We start from the raw sequence: 25,085 nt of genomic DNA, 5'->3' as shown, positions 1-25,085 counted from the left end.
GTGTATATATATGTGTATATATATATACACATACATGTACATGTATATATATTAATATATGGTCATACTAAGAAGTTATCACAGCTTAGGCTTTGTCACAAAAGCAGAGATCAGAAAGACTATATGCCACTTACTGTACTAATATACTTTGATTTTACTATTCCCCAATTGTTGACCATTTTTTCAAAATATCTGATTACTTATATGTACGAGGCACTGTTTTAGGCACTGAGAATACAGTGGTAGGCAAGAAAGAAAAGGTCTCCATCTGTCTTTAACACATTCTAATGGGAAAGGACAAGCTGAAAACAACAAGATACCATTTAAATATAAAGGAAATTAATGGGGGGGTGGGATGTGTAGTGGAAATTAACTGTGTGGTAGTGATAAGGAAAGCCTCTATGAAGAAGGAACAGGTAAGCCAGCCTGAAAGATGAGAAAGCAGTTTGAAGGTAAGGTGTGGGTAGATGTCTGGGCTGAGTGAGTAAAAAACTCACTTTTTCTGCTTTCTGAAGCAGAAAGCCCTTTTTTGTTGTAACAAATGTGCAAGGGTAGCTGATACATGAGATACAGGAGTGGAGAACGTGGGGAGAGTGGCAGGTAGGGTAGATCAAGGGACAAATCCAGTAAAGCCTTTATATAGTTCATGATAATAATTCTGGATGTTATTCATTTTTTTTTTTTTTTAAAGATTTACTTACTTATTTTAGAGAGCACAAGCTAACGGGCAGAGGGAGAGAGAATCTCAAGCAGACTCTGCACTAAGCATGGAGCCTGATGCAGGGTTCAGTCTCATGACCCTCAGATCATGACCTGAGCTGAAACCAAGAGTTGGATGCTTAACCAACTGTACCACCCAGACACCCCTGGATTTTATTCCTAAGTACTTTTTATTCAGCAAATAACTAAAAGCACTAGAATATGTATATGGATATAGCAGGGAACAGAAAAACGATCTGGACCCTCATGCAATTTTAAAATCTGTTAGAGAAGCCAAAGTCTAGAAGCACTTCTTTTAATTTCCCCACCATGGATAATATTTGTATGAACCTTCTCAAATCATTTCAAAAGGTTAACATATTACTCTCAAATCATTTGTAAGCTGTAAAATGTCTACTTTTTTTTAATATATCTGAAATTGGGGTCCGTTTTGCAAATGATCATATCTTTTATGTATTGTTGCCAGTGGCAGTACTCATGATACAGTTCTCATCACCTGTACAAGTGTGAATTTGGTTTTTATTCCCAGTGGCATAACTAGGCAATTGCATCCCCTTGACACTTCCATCAGCAAATTGTTTTCAAGCCCCTTCATGGAAGGAATTCAAGTCCTGGTTGCTGTTTGAAAACTGACTCCTTTTGGTGTTCTAAAGAAAACACCATCATAGGGGTGCCCGGGTGGCTCAGTGGGTTAAAGCCTCTGCCTTCGGCTCAGGTCATGATCTCAGGGTCCTGGGATGGAGCCCCACATCGGGCTCTCTGCTCAGCAGGGAGCCTGCTTCCCCCCTCTCTCTCTCTGCCTGCCTCTCTGCCTACTTGTGATCTCTGTCAAATAAATAAAATAAAATCTTAAAAAAAATACCATCATAAAACTTGCAGAATAAGTATCAGGGGCTTATAAGAAAATATTAAGAGACCATACTGGAATAATTTTTAAACAAATGCTGGGTCACTGATGCTTTTGATGGCAGAGAGGACAGTATTTTGTAGAAAAATACTTAACAACTGAATTAACTGATTCAGAAAAGTTGAAAATTTGAATGTGAAGTTTTAGAAATACCTTAACCACTTCATATGATTTATCTTTTAGAGATAAATATATACATGTTAGAAGAGTTCTTTCAGTAAGTATCAAATAAAAATGCTAACTGATCAAGCATTTTGGCCACTTAATTGAAAGTATTTTTTTCTTAGTATTTCATGAAGTAGAGTTAAATGTATTTGTGTCTTCCTACATTGTACCAACTCACCACTATATCATTTTTTTTCACCTTTTTTCAATCAGGATCAGGGAAATTCTACAGTTGGAAGTTGGCTGGGGGTAGGGTGGGGTGGAACATCAGAAATATTTGTCTTTCTAAAAAAAACTTTTTAAAAGATTTATTAGAGAGCAAGGGGAGGGGCAGAGACAGCATCCACAAGCAGACTTCCTTACTTGGGGCTTGATCCCAGGACTCTGAGATCATGACCCGAGCCAAAACCAAGAGTCAGCCACTTTCTCCACTGAGCCACCCAGGCATCCCAGAAGATAACTGACCTTTTAACTACAAAGAACACTGGTTAAATGATCTTCTAACTTATTATTCTCTTTGCCACAAGTAAGCATTTCTTCATGATAGCCTTCTGAGTATTTTATATTTGCTTAACTCCAAATATATAAGAAGACTTAAATTATACTGATTCCTGAATTCCAGGCATCTTTTTAGTAGGATGGCCATATAAGGTTAAGAAAGACCAGAAAAATCTATTACTTGTGATTGTTTACCAAGTAGAGTTTATTTTAACTGGTTGAAAGTTTGTCTTTTAGACATTAAAAAAATCTTTGAAGTTTACTTTGTAATAATTTGGAGACATCTACTTTGACAGTTCTGATGTATTGGGTATTTTACTACATTTTAAAAAAATGAACTTATGTAATACATGTATTTTTTATCTCATTTTCCCACATTTAGTTCTTTAAAAATATTTTTCAAGTCAAATTTCATGTTCTTTTTTTGGTAAGCTTATATTTGTGAATTTTGATTGGTGACTTTAACTTGAAAACCATTTTCTGTTTCGTTTGTAGGTACTTGACCACAGCTGAATGAAACTGTTTATTCACTTATCATCAAATAGATCTTTTTCTTTTGTGTGTTAATCTTGTTATTTGTAGTTATTCTCATTTGGAAAACAGCCTTCTACTTTACATTGTTCACACATTACAATTTTGAACACTTAACACACTGTTTATTTTTAAAAAATAGAATAAGGAGGACACTCATGTTATCAATTACATTTTTCTATCCAGGATAAAATGCAAGTTGACCAAGAAGAAGGAGGGCATCAAAAATGTCATGCTGAACACACCCCAGAAGAGGAAATTGATCATACAGGAACCAAAACAAAGGTGTGTTTTACTGTTTTTGTGGTTGTGTCTTTTTGAGATTGGTATTTTGAGTAACGTATTTACTTTATACTGTATGCTTTTAATACACTTGATATTTTAAATCTTAGTACTCTGGAAGTATAGAGGCATATAACCAGAATAAATACAATTCTATGAGTTTATTATAGAGGATTTTTAAAAGAATGAACACTAATGTAAGTAAAATTATCCCTTTGGTGAGAAAAAGAAGATGCGTTTTTCAGTAATTTTTTTTTTGTGTCGTTAAAAACCATATAATCCCAGAAAAATAGGAAATATAATAAGCTAAATGAAGAATACTTACATTGTTAGTAACCTCACATCTCAAAATTAACCACTCTTAGCATTTTGCTGCATATTATACAATATTTCCCTTTGTGCAAAAAATATATATATATATTTTTGAAGGTAAAACTTTAAAGGAGAATTCTTTTATTGAAAGTCATCATTTTACTGAGACAGTTGTTGCCAATAAAACGGAGAGACCCCGACCTAAACACCCAGATGAATGGGGCTGCAGTTCTAAATAACCATCTTCAACAGGTCTGTCTAACCTGAACAGAATTTAATCTATATTGGTTAGTTGTAGGTTATTTGTAGATTTTTTCCAGAGGTTATAAAGATCCTGTTTGAAGTCCTAGGCTCTCCAAAACAAAACAAGTCAAAACAAAACAAAAGAACAACAAAACAGTTCTAGGTTCTCTGTAATTTAAAAATTAAAGCCTATTTTTCTAGATTTTCAATTTTTCTTGGTATTTTTTGCTTTAATTGTTTAATAGCTTAAGATATAGTTTATATACCGTACAGTCCACCCGTTTAAAGTGTACAATTCAATGGTTTTTAATACACTCCATTTTATAAATGTAATAGTGCAGAGTTTTGCAACTATTACTATAGTCATTTTTATAGTGTTATCATCACTCAGGAACTGCCCAACTGTTTTTCCAGAGTGGTTTCAATATTTTATAATCTTGTTAGCAGTATATGAGGGTTCCAGTTTCTCCAGATCCTCACCAATTCTTGTTATTTTCCTTTTTTTCATTATAGCTGTTCCTAGTGAGTGTGAAATGGCATTTCATTTTGGCTTTAATTTGCATTTCCATCCTGGTGTCTTTTATGTAGAAAGATGTAGTGTATGCAGTGTATAAAATACTATCTATATTACAGTAGTATTAAGTACAGTAGATGGTAAAAGTTTTTATTTTACTTTTTTTGTTTCATCTGAAATCACTTTTAAATCTTTTTTTAAGCTGGTTTTATTTTACTTCTTTTGCATTTCTCTTTGCAGTCAGCTCCCTCAGACAAACAAGATCGATTAAACCAGACTATTAAAAAAGGAAAAGTCAAGAGTATTGATCTGCCTATTCAGAGTAGCCTGTGTAGACAATTGGGCCAAGATCTTCTCAACAGCTACATTGAAAATGAGGTATATAAATTTGAGTTGATATTGAAATAAGTGGTAGTAAAAAAAAAAAAAAAAGAAGTAAGTGGTAGTGTAGTCTGAAATTTTTGTAAAAGTCAATGATTATGACCCCCCTCCTCCCAACAGTTTGGGTATCTAGTCCATAACTCCTAAGGAATTATTAAGTCATTGAACTACTTTATTTTAGACAAAATACTGAACTATGTTAATGTCATGTACGGTAAGCTTTCATCAGAGTTATGTGAAAAATATGCATTGTCTCCACTATAAAGAAAGACCACTCTAATACTAAGGGTTCTTATCCCCTGGTACTTTGTCTTTAGCAGTAATACCCAGCAGACATTGTATGGGGAAGTATTAGCAGCTCCCCTCTTCTAATGTGTTCTTAAAGATAAGGCTCTATTCAGAATATTTTCTGACTTCTTAAGATCTATTGTCATTCTTGAAATTTTCTTTACATGTCTAATTACATATATCTAATTTTATAGTCTCTCAAGGAGAAGAGTTTTGTTTCTTGACTAGCAGTTGTGTAAGAAATAATTTTATTTTTAAAACTTCTGTTTAAGTAGTGGTCATGTCTAAAAGGCTTGGCTAGTGTTAGAAAAAGTCAGTTTTCTTTGAAGCACCCATATTCTCCTCTTGGTGCACATTATTCTGGGAATTTCTTCAAGAGAATTTGACTTTATAATGTTTGCCCTGTTTAGTACCTTTCTATATTGCCTGTTCATTAACTATTAAGGTGAAGCCAGCATTCTTGGAGACCATAAGTAATTAAGAATTTGTTTTGAGACAGATTAATTTTCCCAAAGGAATAAACTGTAGGCAAGTGCTGCTGTGGCAAATTTTGTGTATACGATTTTTTTTAAGGTTTTAAAAGAATGAACACTAACAATGTAAATTCCAAAAGTCTGTACACTGTAGTCTTCTGTTTAAAATACGGTGTTTCTGTTAAAGTGAAAATTTTGTTTAGGTATTAACAATTCTCAGATTCTTTATTTCTTTGCGTTAGTTATAACAATAATCATATTTGCTAAACCTCTTAAAACACACTACCGTATTTAATATTCAAACCTGTGAAGTATAAATACTGTTAGAGATTTATGTTTTACAGATGAAGAGACAGGAAAAGGTAGCCTAATCATACGAGGTCAGAGAATAACCTTTGAATTGCATCTGGGTAATCTGTCTCCATAGCTCAAGATCACAACCACTATATTATATCCCCTTCCAGAGCTAACATTTATTCAGCACAAGTTAGGTGCTAGGCACTATACTAAAATTTTTTGTGAATTATATCAATCTTACTAACAGCCCTAACAGACAGATAGTTGTATTCTGTTTTAGGATAAGAAAACTGAGGCTTAGAGAGGTTCAGTGAACTTGCTGTGATCTCAAAGCTAGTAAATCGGGAGCCAGGGTATTGAACCCGAGTATGTACAATGACATAGTCTATGTGGGGTTTTTAAAATAGCTTTATTGAGATATAATTCACATACCATACAGTTAACCCATTTAAAGTGTAGTTTGGTGGCTTTTGGAATATTACACTTTTCTAATCTTTTAAATTGTAGTAAAATGTATATAACATAAAATTTGTCATTTGACTAATTGTACAGCAATTCAGTGGCATTGTTAAATTCAAAGTTTTGTGAATTGTCACCACTGCCTATTTCTTTTTCATAACTTTTTCATAACCCCAGAAAGGCTGTAATCATTAATAACTCACCATTCTTCTCTCCCCCCAACCCCCAGTAAACTCTAGCCACTTACTGTCTCTGGATTTGCCTATTCTAGATAAATCATATAGCTGTAATCATACAATAGTTGTCCTTTTGTGTTTGGTTTAGTATACTTTGCATAATGTTTTCAGAGTTCATATTGTAACATGTATCAGAAAGTAACACCTTTTTAGAATAGAGTAATATTTCATTGGATATATATGTACATTTTATTTATCCATTCATCTGTTAATGGACAACTGAGTTGTCCACCTTTTGACTATTGTGAATAATGCTGTAGTGGGCATACAAATACCTGTTTTGAGTTCTGTATTCAGTTCCTTTGGTTATATACCTAGGAGTGAAATTGCTATCATACTGTAAATCTTTGTTTAGCTTTTTGAGGAACCACCAAACTGTTTTATATAATAGCTGCAGGATTTTACATTCCCAATAGCAATATGCAAGGGTTAAAAATTCTCTACATCCTCACCAGTGTTGTCCATTTCTTACAATCCATTTCTTTTGATTATAGTCATTCTAGTAGGTATGAACAGGTTTTGGTTTGCATTTTCCTGATGCATATTCTTTTTTTTTTTAATTGAAGTCTAGTTGATATGCAGTGTTACTTTAGTTTCAGATATATAGCATAGTGATAAACTAGTCTATACATCTTGCTCACAAGTATGGTTATCATCCCTCACTATACACTATTATTATACTATTGACTATATTCCCTATGCTGTACCTTTTTATCCCCATGACTTACTCATTTCTTAGCTCTAAGCCTGTATCTCTACTCCCTTTCACCCATTTTGCCCATCTCCCCACCTATCTCCCCTCTGGCAATCATCAGTTCTGTTTCTATTCTTTATTTATTTATTTGTTTTTTAGATTCCACTAAGTGAAATCATATGGCATTTGTTTTTGTCTGACTTGTTTCACTTAACATAGGTCCATTTGTGTTGTTGCAAATAGCAAGATTTCATCCTTTTTAATAGCTGAGTTATACTCCATTACATGCCCCCCCCCACACAACCCATACCTTCCTTCATTCATCTATCAATGGACATGGGTTTCTTCTCTATTTTGGTATTGTAAATAATGCTGCAATAAACAGAGGTGTATACCTCTAATTATTTTTGTTTTCTTTGGGCAGATAACCAATAGTGGAATTATTGGATCATATGGCACTTCTATTTTTGATTTTTTGAGGAACCTCCTTACTGTTTTCCACAGTTGCTGCATCAATTTATATTCCTACCAACACTGCACGAGGATTCCTTTCTCTCTATGCCTTTAGCAACACTTTTTTCTTGTCTTTTTGATTCTAGCTATTCTGATAGGTATTAGGTGATAGATCATTGTGGTTTTTATATGCATTTCCCTGATGACTCTCCTGCATATTCTTAATAGCAGCTAATCTAAACATTTTGAATATAGGGGAAGATGATAATGCAAGATAAATTAGAGAAAGAAAGAAATGATGCTAAGAATGCTGTTGAAGAATATGTGTATGATTTTAGAGACAAGCTGGGCACGGTCTATGAAAAATTCATCACTCAAGAAGTAAGTCTAAATTTTAAAATTTTTTATTAGAACTCTTTGTTTGAGGGGCACCTGGGTGGCTCAGTTGGTTAAGCATCTGACTTGATTTCTGCTCAGTTCGTGACCTCAGGTTTGTGAGATCGAGCCCATGTTGGGCTCTGCGCTCAGTGCGGAGTCTGCTCTCTTCCTCTCTATTCCTCCTTTCTACTTGCACTCCCATGCACTCTTGCCCATTCACACTGTCTTCCTAAAGTAAATCTTTAAAAAAATGATTTGTTTGACAATGCTAATACGAATTATATAAATAAACATACCAAATGTGTTACTGTTGTCCTTCTCTTTGAGCCACGTTTAGGAATGGTTATTAGTTATTTCTCCCAACTGCAGAACTATAGTGAAAAACATGTTTATGAATAAAAAGCCAGAGAAATTGAAATTTAATCTTTTATACTTGAAAAACATTCTGTCCTTCTTTGATAACTTTTATTTCTAAGGAATTTTCAGTCAGTGTCTTTTAAATGTATAATTAGGACTTGAATAAACTGTCTGCGATATTGGAAGACACAGAAAATTGGCTTTATGAAGAAGGAGAAGACCAACCTAAACAAATTTATGTGGATAAGCTTCAAGAACTAAAGGTAAATTTTTTAAAGTCCATGTTAGTGTTCAATAGAACATGAAGTTTTCCTAAAAATTATTCTGTAAAAGCAAAGTATTTTTAATAAATATATTAGAAAATAATAAAGCAAGATACATGTAGGAAGAAATGTTCTCTAATCTTAAAAGCATTTTTGGAGGGCAATAATGCTACATAATTGTAATCAAATAATGTATAATTATATTTTTTAAAATTTTCATATATAAATATGTAGCAGATGATTGAGTGTTACCAGTTTTACATTAGCCATATATTTCTGAAATGTCATTAAGAACAGATTTGTGAACCTAATCCCTTCTTACCCATTAGAGATTACTCCCTTTCTCTACTTCTCTCTCCTCACTGTCATGATTTTGAGGAGTAATATACTGCCCTATTGTATTTTCACATTGCAACTGAGGGGGACATCTGCCAGTGAAGAAATTAGAAAGTAGCACTCTTGCTCTTGAATGTCCTTTCACAAAGAAATAAGGAGATGTGGCCACCAGGTCTCCCTTTTCTAGGTCCAATGGTATGATTTTTAAGAAAAGACCACTATTACTGCTTTCTGCTTATCTGCCCTACCCTGAAAAAAGTAGTTTTAAGTTCACATTACAAGGATGATAGGAAATTTGTCTTTTCTTCTTCTTCTATGTGGATCATAGCAATACTTTAATGTTCACATAATTACCAGGGGCTCTTACTAAATGTAGACTATGATTCAGTATATATCTGAGTGATGGGCCTGTGATTATTTATTTTTAACAAGCTTCCAAGAAATTCTGATGCTGCTGGTCACTGAGCCATTCTGAGTAGCAAGGAAAAAACATAGATGACATTGATAATGATTCCTAGGCCATGGGAAAAGAGACCTTTAGGACTGGGAGAGGTGGGGAGTATAAGAGAAGTTACTTAAAAGCAAAAGTTAGTATCTTGAAAAAGAACTGTCTTCATGCCAGTAAATTACTTCCACATGGAATAATTAAAAATCAACTAGAAAACCTAAACTTAAAAAAAACTTAAAACAAAAACTAGTTTTTATCACATTTTATCTTGATGGTGGTGTTACTCCCCATCTCCCTAGAAGAATGTATATATTTTGGGAGGTAGGAGCAGCCAGGCAGCTGAGGCCAGTAGAAGAAACTGAAAAACCCAGTAGCTCTCAAAAAGGATTATTTTACCCCAAATATAAAAGTAACCATAGAAATGAACGTTGTAGAAGACTTCACAGGCCTTTTTTGTTTTTTGGTTTTTTTTTTGAGATGGTTAAAAAATACAGTACTTGGTCCTTTTTTCAGAAACATTTACAGTAAGGGGCATAAGGTGGCTCAGTTCGTTAAGCATCTGTCTTTGACTCAGGTCATGATCCCAGGGACTCCTTGCTCAGTGGGGAGTGTAATTCTCTCTCTGCTCCTCCCCCTCTCGTGTGTGTGTGTGTGTTTGTATGTGAACACGTGCGCACGCACGTGAGTGTGCGTGCACACGCTTGCATCCTCTCCCTCCCTCTCTCCCCTCCCCCTGCTCATGCTCAGACATGCTCCACACCCCTGCGAGCTCTCTCTCTCTCTCTGTTCCTCCCCCTGCCCATGCGCACTCTCACTCCTGCATGTGTGCATCCTCTCACTCAAATAAATAAAATCTTAAAAAAATTTTTCAATTAAAAATATGATGTAAATAAACTAAAGGCAATATGGTATCCTGGAACAGAAAATTAGGAAATCCACATGAGGTCTGGAGTTCAGTTAATAGTAATGCTCCAGGGGCGCCTGGGTGGCTCAGTGGGTTAAAGCCTCTGCCTTCACCTCGGGTCATGATCTCAGGGTCCTGGGATCAAGCCCCACATCAGGCTCTCTGCTCTGCAGGGAGCCTGCTTCTTCCTCTCTGTCTCTGCTGGCCTCTCTGCCTACTTGTGATCTCTGTCTGTCAAATAAATGAATAAAATCTTTAAAAAAAAAATAGTAATGTTCCAATGTTGGTTTCTTAGTTTTGGCAAGTGTATGTTCTATCGTGGTACAAGATGTTAACATCAGAGGAAAGTAGTGAGAGGTACTCAATGCTCTATTATTTCCTTTATAACTTCTCTGAAAATCTAAAATTACTCTAAAATATGTTGATTTTTTTTAAGTGTATAAAGAATAGAAAAGAAAATAGGTATTCGTTCTTCTAATGCATCCCCCTCCTCAAAGTTACAGGGGCTGTTAAAACATTTAGAAATTCCTCATTCCAAGCATTTGGGTTAAGGGCCAGAGGTTTTTTGTTGTTGTTGTTTTGTTTTGTTTTAAGTGCTGTACTCATAGATCCAGAATTTCTACCTAATTAATAAACATAAATGATATTCAATAGATACTGAATATCCAGAAATTCTAATAATCATGTTGTTTACAGAGTTATACACAGAAACTTGGTTTCAAATACATGAATTCTGCATGGAGTATTGTCCTTATGGTCTTCTTATTTAATAGTTCTGTAAACTTTTAACACCTAACTTTGAAGGAATTAAAAGTATTGTCTTGTTAAAAACTTTTCTGTTAATAACTTTTCCTTTTAAAAAAATTTAATAGAAATATGGCCAGCCTATTCAGATGAGGTACATGGAACATGAGGAGAGACCAAAAGCTTTAAACGACTTGGGAAAAAAGATTCAACTTGTTATGAAAGTGATAGAAGCATACAGAAACAAGGTATGAAAACCCCACAAAGCCAGCTGATGATGATGGCATGTGGGTAGTACATCGTGGCAGTGGGGTAAATCTGTAAGTTCTCAGCTACAAAGCGAGTGCAGTTGTTGCCACCAAATTCTGGAGACCTTGTGCACCAAACTTAAGACTTTTTTTTTTTATTGGGGGGCACCTGGGTGTCTTGGTCATTTGAACATCTGACTCTTGATTCTGGCACAGATCATGATCTCAGGTCTTAGGATCGAGGTCTGTGTTGGGTTCCATGCTGAACATGGACCATGCTTGGGGTTCTCTCTCTCCCTCTCCCTCTGTCTTCACTCCTCTCCCTGCCCCATGCATGTACTCTCTCACCAAACAAAACAAAACAAAAAACCCAAACAAACAGAAAAGTTTTATTTATTGGAAAGTCACCGATAAAGGGTACTTACACTCCTAAAATACAGTGAAGGTATATGATTTTAATCTATTAAAATTCCTTAGGTGTATGTGGTTTTAAAACTCATTATCTATTTTAATCTATTAAAATCGATTTTAATCTATTAAAATTCCTTAGGTGTATGTGGTTTTAAAACACATTATCACTGTTCTCCCAGTTTTTTGGCTTTGGAGTACTCTTTCATTCCATTTCCCTTTATTTTCCACGTCCAATCTGTAATCCATGTTGCATTGCCATTTCTTTTTGGTCTTGTGACTACCATCTTAAACCATGAATTCTTAGATTGTTTCCTATATGGGGTGGCTGCAGTTGTGTTTTTCAAACAGAATGTCATTATGTAATTCTCCTTATCAACAACTTACCATGCTGTTCTGCTGTATTTTGAGAATTTTCTGTCTAGCTTGCAGTATGCCTTCTTCTCTTATTTCTCTTTATTCCCTAACAAATTCAATTCCGAACAGCTTCTTTGTTGGCTAAGTATTGTTCCCTTGAATATTCTCCACTAGGCATTTTTTGGCAAAACTGACTTCTTTAGAAAGCCTTTTCTTTTAAAAATGCACACAGAGGGGTGCCTGGGTGGGTCAGTGAGTTGAGCCCTCTGCCTTTGGCTTAGGTCATGATCTCAGGGTCCTGGCATTGAGCCCCGCATTGCATCAGGTTTTCTGCTCAGCGGGGAGCCTGCTTCCCCCTGCCTCTCTCTCTCTGCCTGCCTCTCTGCTTACTTGTGATCTCTGTCTGTCAAATAAATAAAATCTTAAAAAAAAAAAAATAAGAAAAATAAAAGGCAACACCTCAAAACTAAAGTTAAAAAAAAATGCACACTGATCTTTTTTCTTTCTCCCTGTCTCTTCAATTCTATATAATTTGTATATGGCTTCTTTGCATGGATATGTGTGAGGTATATATTCAATAAGAATCTAAATCTTTTAAATAGAAATTATTAATTGATGCATTAATTGATATAAAAATCTGTTACATTAAGTGAAAAATTCTTAATAGGATGAAAGATACGATCACCTGGATCCCACTGAAGTGGAAAAAGTTGAAAAATATATCAGCGACGCCATGAGTTGGCTGAACAGTAAGATGAATGCACAAAACAAACTAAGTCTCACTCAAGATCCTGTGGTGAAAGTTTCAGAAATAGTTGCAAAGTCAAAGGTAAGTTACCTACAAAATTCTTTTTTTAATGGGTTCAAACATTAAACATTTTTAAAGGGAGCTGTTCTTTGAGAAATAATCAGCTTGCAAAAGAACTTAGAGAAACAAGTTTAAGGCTAATTTTTAATTTTGAAAAAAAAAAAAAGAATTCTAGGTGGGACATCCCTGTCCCTTGATTTAGTCACATACACAAGGCTGTTTTTTATATTTTAAGTGTAATCCAGAAAGAAAGAAAGCAATGTGATAACTTACTGTTAAATACTTCAGACTTTTCTAGATTAGATAAGATTTATAAATCTCCATAGTAGTAAAACTTTGCAGTATTGGTCTTTGACATCATTTGAAACCTGTAAAATTCTGTGGTAAATCTTATTTTTGAGATAAATTTCCCAGTCTAAAAAACATTACCCATGAAAATACAAAAGATTATCATAGAAAAGAACACCATGAAAAACATGGAGACAAATTTTATAATAAAGATAAGCATCTTAGAAAAATGAGCAAAAACATTGGATAGCAATTGACAAAACAAGGTTATACATGTCCAATAAATATATATGAAAAGGTGTTCATCCTTATCACATTCTTCTCCACTCATCTCTTTTCATCTGATTCATGGTTTTGTGTTTATATTCATAATCTTTGTCGTAAGTTGTCAAGGGTGCAAAGAATCGGATGTTCTCCATTAGCAACTTGGTTGAATTTGTTAAAACATTTTGTATCAGTATATGTTTAGAAATTTAAAGGACGTATATGTACCCTTTAACCCAGAAATCACAATTGTTCATCCTAATTCATCCTAAATTGATCATTGCACAGGGATAGACACATAAATACACTTGCTTATTAATTAGCAAAAAATTGGAAGAAACACATACCTGGCAGTAAGAAATTAGATAAATTGAAGCATCCATTCAACACTTTGCAATCATTACATTAATTTTAGAGACGGAGATCTATCTAGATAGAAAGATGTGTACAACATATTGCATGAAAAGGGAAAGATTACAGAACCTAAATGACATTATTTCACTGTATAAATTAGCAAGCATCTTCACAGATCTGTAGGCTTGTAGGTATGTGTATGCATGGACATACACCTAAAAGGACATTCACTAAAATGTTCATGTTAATCTATAGAAGATGGAATTTCAGGTGCTCTTTTTTTTTTTTTTTTGCCTTACTTAGTTCAGTATGTTTTCAAGGTTTTGTTTTTGCTTTTTTTTAAACAATAAACGGGTATTTTTAAAATCAAAGCGAAGTATTTTCCTTTTGAGTTTTGCAAAGAAACCATAATAATTTACTCTTAATCAGATGTAGTGTGGTAAGAGCAGTTTCCCCTAGGTTGTTAACTCCCTATCTTTCTGTCCCTATCCCATTCTCTGTGACACTGGTCTTGGGGATTTTAATGGTCTTTTATTTCTGTGTTAAAAAGAAATAAGCAAAGATAGAGAAATTACATTGTACTTACTTTAAATTATTGAGTTGCATATACATTCATGACTTCATTTTCCTTCAGCATAGTTCTACAGGTCTACTTATGAAAGCTGTTTTCATGTAAATACCAATTTATGAAATGTGTTATTTGATATAATTCTCAGAGCACTAGGCATAATTTAAAGGAATGAATTAAAAATTATTTCTGTCCAAGAAAACTATATTTCAATTATGAGGAACCAGTTTTTAGGAAGATTAGATACAAAGAATTTGGTAAAGATTGAAGAGTTCCTTGTCAGCATTAATATGCACTAACCCAGAAATAAATGCTTCATTGATGTATTTGAAGAAACTTGGTTATCTAACTGAGCTAACATAAATTCAGGAATATCTTATTAATGTGGAAATTTAGAAAATTAATGTTAATCTGTTCTGTAGTATTTTTAATATCATTTTTCTTCATGTCTTTTAGGAACTGGATAATTTCTGTAACCCCATCATTTACAAGCCCAAACCGAAAGTAGAGGTTGCTGAAGACAAAGCAAAAGCTAATAGTGAACATAATGGACCAATGGATGGACAGAGTGGGACTGAAACTAAACCAGATACAACAAAAGACAGCTCCCAGCATACTAAATCTTCTGGAGAGATGGAAGTGGACTAAGTCTTAATTTTACCTTCACATAATTCAAACAGTGCAAGCAACCACAAGGTCCATTCTTCCTTTTACATGTGGTACACACAACATATGTTCAGTTGTTCTTAACCACTTTTTGTCATTTGTTTTTTGGAGTAGTTTTGAAAAGTGTTCTATATTGAGTGCACCTCTGTTCATTTCCATTGCTGCTTATGTGAAGCTTTAGCTGCGTATAGATTTACAAGTCAGTTTTAGCTTTCTTAATACATGTTCTATCAAACATGCGAGACTGATATGTATTTGGCAACAATCTACCTTATTTAAAGCTTCTACTTGGATAAACCTCAGCTCCTGTATTCAGGAGAGGATACTGTATTGCACTATTGTTGCAGAAGCATAGATTTAATTGCATCATCATTTTGAAAAACATTGAAATGGATGTGGTTTGAAGCCACTGAGGCACTGACTTTTTTTCTAGTTATTGTAGTTATAATTTAAATATTAAAACAGATGATCTCATTGGTGTGCAATGAGAACTCCAAAGTGTTGTCATCCCATAAATGAAATAAATCACATGATGAAAGGGAAACACAAATTTTTATGTTATGGTGACACCAGCAGTTTGCATCTTTTATTAGTAATGTGGATTGATGTTTTCTGAGAGTAATTCAGTGTCATTTTCACTTGAAACTTCTGATCTACTTGTCCTGAAGACCAGCTGCTGCTAAAGTAATACTAGCCTAAAGATAAGAAGCATTATTGATGAAAATACCTTCATGTTAAGGGGGAAATTCTGTTGACCTACTCAGACATGCATCTGTGATATTGATAGCCTTGTTTCAGTTTTAATAGTTATTTTGGTTTTCTTAATTGATTTTGTTAATAACACAGGGTAGGGAGAAATGGGCACAATGTGTATTGCATTATATACATTATCACTGATTTACTTAATGTTAAGAAGTAGATAAACACTATTAAATAAGCGGTAATACTTGAAAAGAAGTACTTCTACCGTAAGTCTTAGAAAATAATGCTTGTAATAAACTTAACTATGTTACATATCAACAGGCAAAATATAGAATGTTACATAAGTGTAATATGATATGATGTGATTAAATTATAGTTCCTGCTGTTACATTACCTATTCAGATGTTGGCTCCAGTTTTGGTGCTTCTTATATATATTACATGGGACAAAGGACTGTGAAATTAAGATATTTTAAGGACTTAATCTGTGCTCCATCACCAGACTTGTTCACATTGTTCAGTTCCTTCCAGAGGCTAGAAACTATTTTAAGTATAGGAGCAGACTGAAATGACTTTCCAAACCTACAAGAAGCCTAGACAATGCCATGGGCACTGGTGTTTCATGCCGATCAACTAGATTAACCTAAGTTAAAATTTTGAAAGGCTCACTTTCCCCCAAAGCTAAACCTTTATATTAATACTGACTTTTCTTAAGTAGTAAAAATTGAGAGTTGAATATCTTTAGGGATAGTCATTATTTCTCAGAGATAGTTCTCTTAAGAGAGATTTTGTTTCTACAATGTAGACTACAATGTAGTCTGCACTAAAGAGGAAAGTATGGAGCAGTGCATTTTGCAGGGATTTTTATTCATCCTTTTTGAGGGAGATGTCCCTTTTTTGCATTAAAAAAATCATATAGACCCAACATATTTTTAATGTCTTCTAGTCTTCAAAATTGTCTTAATACTCTAAAGGTGAACTAATTATACCCATTAATAATGAAGTACTTTTGTTTCTTTAAAGAAGTTACTTTTCCTTTATAGGTTAAATATGTAGGTTCATTTCAGGAAGAGCATCAAAGATAGGAAGGAGTATTTCAACAGTAGACATTAGGGAGTTTATAGCTTTTTCTTGAGTTACAAGAAAATCTCCAGGAACTTCATTAGGAGCTATATGGCCCCGTAACTTCTTGTAGACAAATGAGGAAATAGCCCTTCTGCACCTGAGTTGTCTAATTATACTTGATATTTTCTGTTCCTTCTTTTCAGTTCATGTAGCTCTGTTTTAGTCAGATATTTAACATTCTAATTCTTGCAGTTATATAACACTTTACTTAACAAAGATGATATGTATAACTTTTCCTACTCATTCAACTATTTTCAAAAGCCCTTTAACCTTATGATGTGGTTATTTATCAAGTATATTAATAAAGGAAAATATGTTCTCCTTAATACAGTTTTGGGTAGAAGGCATGGTTCAGTTTAATTTTAATCACTGAAATATGTTCAGTACTAGACAAAATTTTTTTCAGAATAAAAGGCCACTATTCTAGAAGTTATTTTAAAAGACATAAAAAATTAGAATGTTTTCCTATAATCAAATATGAACTAAGTATGTAGAAAATACCTAGGATGATTAATAAATATAGATTAGTACACTCTGGAAAAGTGTAAATTGGTTTCAGAATCCAACTCCTGATAGTCCATAATACTGTGATCTTAAAAACAAAAATTGCTTAAATAAGAAAGTTTGTGATGTTTCAGTTCCTTGGCAGTATACAGAATTCTTAAGTTTTAAACAACTAGAAACAGCACACCAAAGAATTGGGCTTTTGGAATAAACAGATCATCTGTGTTTGAGTATAATTAATTAGACTTTTATTAAGGAATAAAGATTTCTTAGAGTTTCTTGGCCAATTTTTAGTATATTTATGGTTATTTCCTAGATAGAAGTCTATATTAAAGTGAATTTGGGGGCTCAGTTTTCAATATAATAAGTGTTAAAGCATTTTATCCAAATTAGCACATCTTGAACTGTTTTGAGAAATTACCATCTTTTAAAGAGAATAGGCATTCAAATACAGTAAACCAATTAGCTGACTTAATTTTGACCTGAAATAGATAGAACCATTCCTCCATTTTCATAAATTTGATTTTTAATAATAAACCTATAAATTTTCCCATTAGAATTTTTTAAAAATAGCTGATATTTGGTAGTTTACAACAAATGAAACCCTGGCATTGATCTTACATACAGAAGTAATTCTTAAATGACAAGAAAAATATAACTTTACCTAACATTTTAGAGTTTTACAACCAATAACTGAAGTTCTAAGGTAAATGTTATTTTGTGGTTAAACTTTGGAAGTTTTAGGTGGAATCTACCTTTGTGATATTTGATCCTACAAAATTAATAATAAGCATAACATAATTTTATCAGTACTTAAAATCTGTAAAATCTGATGACACTGATTAAAGTGAGCCACTGAGAACTTTTCAAATGACATAGGTAGTAGCGATGCTTATAAAGTGTGATTCTGATATTTTATTATCCTCTTACTCTACAGTGGTTTTTAACTATCATTTAGCAAACTAATCTTGAAGCAGTCAATTTCAGAAGACACTTTTTTTGATCAAAAAAGAAAAAGGTTTATAGTTACCTTTTGTTTTTTGTCAAGGTCTTATTTAATCTAAGGTCTTACCATTTTAAAGTTCCCAGGAAGCATATAATTTTTTCTTTCAATAATGTAACAAAACTTTAATGCAGATGAAAAAGACCAAACGAAACTCTTAACCAAAACAAAAAACTTCAGCTGTTTTGCTTCCAATCTCTAATTTAAAAAAATACTAAAATTAATGTTCTTCCATATATTCCTGTTTCCCAAGAAAACAGCAGCTTTGAGTTTATAAAACAGATGTCTAAATTCTTTTCTTGCTAAATTCAAGGGTATTTGTTTCACACAAAAAGGGGCACCTGGAATTCTTAGAATATGAAACTGAAACTGCTTAGAAGACAACTTAAATCTCTCTGGCAGTGGTCAAGTACCTATTAGGTGGTAATTGTTCTTTCATCTTCCAGATCCCTAAGGACACGTCCTCTAGCATATTATTAGAGTGGGTACCAAAAGAAAATGCGTATCTATTAAAATATATTACTAAATGACTAGGAACATTCAAATCAAAGAAGAAAATAATTGATTAATGAACATTTGACTCTGTCAAGCCGGTCAAAATCCATAACCGTAATAAAAATTAACACTATCATCTTTGCTTTGGAATCTATTACTGTCATGTTCTAAGTTACAGGATTGATTTATTAAGGAAGTAAATTGATACTTAACCCATCCTTTATAGAGATAAGTGAAATTCAGTATGTTTTACTTTTATAGTGTATAAACTTATAGATGGAAATGATCTTATTATTCCTGGTTAATCTTGTTTATCTTTTCATTCAGTTCTAAGCTCTGATATAATCTGTTTTTCTCAAGCACATTTTGGTTTTTTTTTTATGTTAGATTCATTAGGTGCTTTATTTCATGGATTTTTAAAAATAGTTTCACTGCTATCCTATCACTTCGATAGCTAATTTTATTACCTTTGTCCCATTTAAATACCAAATCTTACTGTGAAGAATGCTTTGACTCTTAAATTCATACTTGAAGAGCCGTGTTTTAAGTTTCCATATATAAATATCTCTAAAATTTAATAATGGCTTCTAGATTTTTCATGTTTTGGCCTTAGAATACTTTTAAGTAGAATACTTTTTAAAGTACTTCTGGATCAAAAGAGGTCAGTTTTGTGAATTACTGTGTATTAAGAAACCCAGCATTCCTTATTTTTAATACAAATATCAATGTGAAAAAATAACAAGGTTCAGAAATTCAAAATAGTTGTTAAAGGGTTAGCCACCTTCCATTCTTTGTTTTCTGATTTATATACATGTGCTGTGCATCTTTGTTTTCTTAGAATTTCCTAAATTTTTTACTTCCAAGACCTTGAGTAAAATCCTCTTGAAATCATATGGATCAAACCAAAATAAGATGTTAAAATGTCATTAGAGATAGGGAAATCAAGGTAATGCAAGGTACTGCTTTAAAGTATTGTATTTTTGTCCCTGAAATAAAATTTTATGGCTTAGTGTTTTAGAAAGAGACTTACAAGTGGTTACCTTTTATACTTGGTAGGATGAAGTCATTGTTTAATACTACAGTATATAGAAGCAGTTTTTTAAAATGATATTATCATTGTTTTAGTTCTAACAATATGGCATCCAAGTCATTTTTCTTTTCTTCAACCGTTATTAAAATAATTTCTGTACATGGTGACTCTGACTCTAGTCATTAGTCTAAAACAATTTCTGGCAGTTTAGTTCCTACTAGCTAATTTTTTTTTAAGGAAACTACATTTGATTTCTTCATTTCCCAGTTTGTTTTCAATACAAAGAGTAACCAGTGCAATGCATAAAATCATTGCCAAGTATGATGTGTCTATAAAAATAATCAACTGATTTTTCCATGTTACAGACCCTCTACTTTAGTGAGCCAACATGAGAATAGGTTGTGATGTTGGCGTTGGTACATTTTAGGAATATATATTTGGCATACAGTTTTGGTTCACAAACCTAAAAAATGTTTACATATGGCAGGATCAAAAAATATAAAACAATTTATGTATGTAAACTGACATCTTAATACTAGTGAACAGATAGTAATTGATAATACAATTAATTTTTGGATGACAGTACACACAAGTCATGTAATCAGAATAAATCTATATCTACTTCTTGAACCATGCGTTTTGCACACCTGAGGTTTAATTTTCACATATTGAACTTCACTGACTGGATAGTAGTTTGCGGACAAGTCCTCAGAAACATTTACAAAAATTTGTTGATGAGGGTTTTTTAATTGGGCAAATTTTTGAAACCTTCTAATGCTATTGATTCTGAAAACTAAAATAGTTTGCTAATGTTGGATGTGTTGTCAGAGAATAAATTTAGCTTTATATACTGGAAGAGAAAACAGGAATAAATGAATTTGAAGACTTTAGGCATTTTCAGTAGGCATAGAGGAGCTCCATGCCCCAGTGAGTCTCCTGCTTGAGAACTGCTATTGACAAAAATGTATCAAGTAGTTTAGGGTGTTGGGATAAGAAAATGATTAAGGTCCCCTGGTCTAGATTAGAGCATTCGGTGCTTAATATTCTAGGGACAGAAAAACACAAAAGAATTAAAGGCTAATGGATCGTCTGTCTAGAAAAATGTTTATATGGACTGTAGACTGTCCAATGAAATGCAAATAAATACTTGTTAAGTCTAGAAGGCTTAACAATTGGCATTTCATTCCTCTTCATCCTGAACTGGGAAGAACTGGATAGGATTTAGGTTTGTTTTGCTTGCTTGTTGTAAAACCCAAGTCATTAGTTAATTGAACAGGAAAGTCAGAACCTTCCAGGGCTGGAGAAGGAATGTCCGTTGATTATAAGTACCTCCCAATACTTTGTCCTTAAAAATTCTCCCTTTTTAAGTATAAGGAACAAAAGGTTCAAGATGGTTTATGTAGCCTGGAAATGCCAGAAGGCAGTTTGAACTAATATCCAGCAGCTGCATTGCCAAATGACTGCATTTGGTTTCCTATTTAAGTTCACTGTGATGGTGAAAATCAGTGTAAAACCTGAAAGGCTTAGTGTACTGTTTTAGAGCTAGCAAGGGTTAGGTTAAATTAAAAGTTAAATAAGTAGGAAGGAAATAATTTGCAGTTAAGAGAACCCTGTTGAAGGCAAAGAGAAGCAAAGAACAAATCACAAAAAATAATAGAAATCCAAATGTCAGTAGTTACAGTAAATGTAAATACTGTAAACTTGCCAATTTAAAAACTATGTGGTTTTTACAAAAATAATTCTTAAACACGATGTAATAAGTTTAAATTGGTAGAATAAAAAAATGCCAATCAAATGAAATTGTGAAACCATTAATCATATAAAATTTATTTTAAGGTGAAAGAAGTGGGATAAAAAGTGAGCTTTAATAATGATAAATGGAGCAATTCACTGGGAATTTAAAAATTCAAGCTTTGAAATCTATAAAGCAATTTACAGCTACAAAGAGAAGTTTAGGTCCAAGGTATCCATGATAACTGATAGTTAGGTAATAAGTAATTAAAAATATCAAATTTTAGGGCACCTGGGTGGCTCAGTGGGTTAAGCCACTGCCTTCGGCTCAGGTCGTGATCTCAGGGTCCTGGGATCGAGGCCCGCATCGGGCTCTCTGCTCAGCGGGGAGCCTGCTTCCTCCTCTCTCTCTGCCTGCCTCTCTGCCTGCTTGTGATCTCTTTCTGTCAAGTAAATAAATAAACTTTAAAAAATATATATATATCAAATTTTAAAAGCTAGATCTAATAGACTTACATAAATTATCACTCAGCTATTAGGTAAAACTTTAAGTACACATAGAATATTTATAAAAATATCAGTAAACCACAAAACAAATCTCAACAAACACCAAAATCCATTATACAGATTTTCAGACAACAGCACACACAGTAATATGATGAGTAACCCATGAAGAGAGCCCAAAAGAAATTCTTATGCCTATATGCTTGAATTGAAAAAAATAACTTCATGAAACATCAAAGCACATTAAAAATTAGAAAATACTTCAATTGGAATGACCTTATAATCATTTTATATATTTTTAAAATATTTTTTAAATTGCAAATCCACCTCTTCGAGATTTAAGATCTATTTTTCTCATTGCAATACACAAGAATGCATGTAAGTGTTCAGCAAGTATTTAAATAAATGAAAGCTGCATGTAAGACTTGGTAATGGGACACCTGGGTGAATCAGTTAAGTATCTGCCTTCAGCTTGAGTCATGCTCCCAGAGTCCCAGGATCAAGCCCGCTGAGCAGGGAGCCTGCTTCTCCCTCTGCCTGCAGCTCCCCCTGCTTGTGCTCGCTCTGACAAAAATCTTAAAAAAAAAAAAAAGACTTGGTAACATGCAACTAGAGTACTATTTTGTAAGTTCTTATGCCTTGGGGTACCTGGGTGGCTCAGTCAGTTGAGCATCCGACTCTAAATTATAGCTCAGGTCATGATATCAGAGTTGTGAGGTTAGCCCCAGGTCAGGATCCATGCTGGGTGTGGAGCCTGCTTGGGATTTTCTACCTATTGCTCTGCCCAACCCCCAAATAAATAAATTTTTTTTTTTAAGTTTCTATGTTTCAATGCATATACTGAAAATGAATATTAAAAATCTAATGACCCTGGGGCATCTGGGTGGCTCAGTCATTAACTGTCTGCCTTCAGCTCAGGTCATGATACCAGAGGTCCTAGGATCAAGCCCTGTGTTGGGTTCCCTGCTCTGCAGGAAACCTGCTTCTCCCTCTCCCACTCCCCCTGCTTGTGTTTCCTCTCTTAATGTCCCTCTCTCTGTCAAATACATATTTTTTAAATGTAATGATGCTAATCATTCCAGGAAGGGAGAAAGACAATAATAGCAAAATAAACCTAAAAAAATGAGAATGAAAGAATAAGAGGAAAAATTAATAGCAAGTGGAAAAGGGGCACCTAGGTAGCTCAGTGGGTTGGGCCTCTGCCTTCAGCTCAGGTCATGATCTTGGAGTTCTGGGAATGAGCCCCAAGTTGAGCTCTCTGCTCAGCGGAGAGCTTGCTCTCTACCCCTCTCTCTGCCTGCCTCTCTGCCTACTTGTGATCTCTGTCAAATAAATCTTAAAAAAAAAAAAAATAGCAAGTGGAATAAAGGATCAACAAAGTCAAAACCTCAATCTGAAAATAAGTTTCTTTTAAAAAGCCTCTAGCAGAATGGGTGAAGGAAAAAACAATCATTAAATCAATTATGAGTTAAAAATTTACCCATAAAAGATAAACCAAGACCAGAATGCCTTACAAATATCCTAGAAATGACAACTTTAAACTTAAGAAATTAAGAAAACTTCCTAATTCTTTTTATAAAACCAGTTTCTCACAATGTATTCTTGGTATGCCACACCAGAAAAGGATGGTATGAGGAACAAAATACTTTCCTAAACCCAATCATGCACATAAATGCAACAAATTACAAATTTTCTAAATATTAGCAAACTAAATTTATAAGCATATTAAAAATGTTATCAGATTAGTTTTATCCCAAGGATGCAAGAATAGTTTAATGTTAGGAAATCCCTTATTCATCACTTTGACTAAGAGAAAATATTTTTAACAGTTGCTTGAGAGTACATTCCATTGCTCATTTATGATTTAAAAAAATAAAAGATTTTATTGAGCATGAGAGGGGAGAAAGGAGAGGTCAGAGGGAGAAGCAGACTCCCTACTGAGCAGGAAGTCTGATGTGGGACTTGATCCTGGGACTGCAGGATCATGACCTGAGCCGAAGGCAATTGCTTAACCAACTGAGCCACACAGGTGTCCCCATAAAAAAATAATCTTATACTTAGTCCAAGCCACCATCATCCTTCATCTACAGTATTATAGTAGTGTACTAAGGGGTCTTCCTGACATTCCCAACACAACTCAAATTTATCCTTTTAAAACTTGTATATCCGATCATAGGTCACTCTTCTGATTAAAACACTCCATAGATCTCCACAGCACTTGGTAAAACCTAAAGTACTCACCATATCCTGTAAAGTCCTACATGATCTACCATTAACTCTTACCTCATGTTTACTGCCTTCCTCCTTCATCACAGAGCTCAAACACAATGGTCATCTTCTGTTTTAAGAGCACTGTAAAACTGTTGAAAGATAAAGAGAAAAATCTTAGAGAAGTTGCCAGAGAACAAAGACCATTTCCCCCTCTAAGGAGCAACAAGACTAGTTAATGACGGACTTTCCAAGAGAAATGATAGAATCTAGAAGATAAATTTTCACTACTGACATAGTAAAGTGAAACAAAAACCTACCAACCTAGGGTTCTATACCCATTGAAAATATCCTTCAAAAGGCACAATATTCTCTCATATAAAAGCTCTTAAATCTGCACCAAAAGTAATACTAATACGAAACTCTTCAGATAGAAGAAAAATGCAAGGAAAAGAAAGCACCAGAAAATAGAAATGGATGGGTAAATCTAAATCTTAAATGTGTTTTAGGGGCAACGGGTGGCTCAGTCGTTAAGCGTCTGCCTTCAGCTCAGGTCATGATCCCAGGGTCCTGGGATTGAGCCCCACATCAGGCTCCCTGCTTGGCAGGAAGCCTGCTTCCCACTCTCCCACTTCCCCTGCTTGTATTCCCTCTCTCACTGACTCACTCTCTCAAATGAATAAAATCTTTGAAAAAAAAAAAATTCTTGGGGAGCTTGGGTGGCTCAATCGGTTAATCAGGTGCCTTCAGCTCGGATCATGATCTCTGCATCCTAGGATCAAGTCCCATGTTGGGCTCCTTGCTCAGCAGGGAGCCTGCTACTCTGTCTGCCTGCCACTCCCTCTGCTTGTGCACACTCTCTCTCTGACAATAAAATCTTAAAAAAAAAAAAAAAATACTGTCTCAGGGAGCCTGGCTTGTTCAGTGGGAAAAACATGTG

At 34.0% G+C, this 25,085-nt stretch overlaps 1 protein-coding gene and 1 long non-coding RNA gene across 3 annotated transcripts in view; one reads left to right on the top strand and one right to left on the bottom strand.

Annotated features, from left to right (window-relative positions):
• The window catches only part of HSPA4L (heat shock protein family A (Hsp70) member 4 like), a 51,372-nt gene extending 31,511 nt beyond the window's left edge, over window positions 1-19,861 (top strand). Inside the window, exons 13-19 of the mRNA XM_044224011.1 lie at window positions 3,008-3,106; window positions 4,413-4,550; window positions 7,709-7,834; window positions 8,344-8,451; window positions 11,012-11,131; window positions 12,564-12,725; window positions 14,635-19,861. Coding sequence (XP_044079946.1) covers window positions 3,008-3,106; window positions 4,413-4,550; window positions 7,709-7,834; window positions 8,344-8,451; window positions 11,012-11,131; window positions 12,564-12,725; window positions 14,635-14,826 — 945 coding nt within the window. The 3' untranslated portion in view covers window positions 14,827-19,861. The remainder of the gene's footprint in view (window positions 1-3,007; window positions 3,107-4,412; window positions 4,551-7,708; window positions 7,835-8,343; window positions 8,452-11,011; window positions 11,132-12,563; window positions 12,726-14,634) is intronic.
• Window positions 1-25,085, bottom strand: part of LOC122889112 — a 91,679-nt gene that overhangs the window by 24,307 nt on the left and 42,287 nt on the right. Inside the window, exon 2 of one of the 2 annotated variants that reach the window (XR_006380810.1) lies at window positions 24,221-24,297. This is a non-coding gene — a long non-coding RNA (uncharacterized LOC122889112). Of the gene's footprint in view, window positions 1-24,220; window positions 24,654-25,085 lie in introns of those variants that run through there. The other variant, XR_006380809.1, reaches the window with a different exon arrangement.

The sequence above is a fragment of the Neovison vison genome, chromosome 11 (genome assembly GCF_020171115.1).
Source record: "Neovison vison isolate M4711 chromosome 11, ASM_NN_V1, whole genome shotgun sequence".
NCBI lineage: Eukaryota > Metazoa > Chordata > Mammalia > Carnivora > Mustelidae > Neogale > Neogale vison.
The sequence above is the reverse complement of the archived record's forward strand: the minus strand, read 5'-3'. Positions and strand labels throughout refer to the sequence as shown.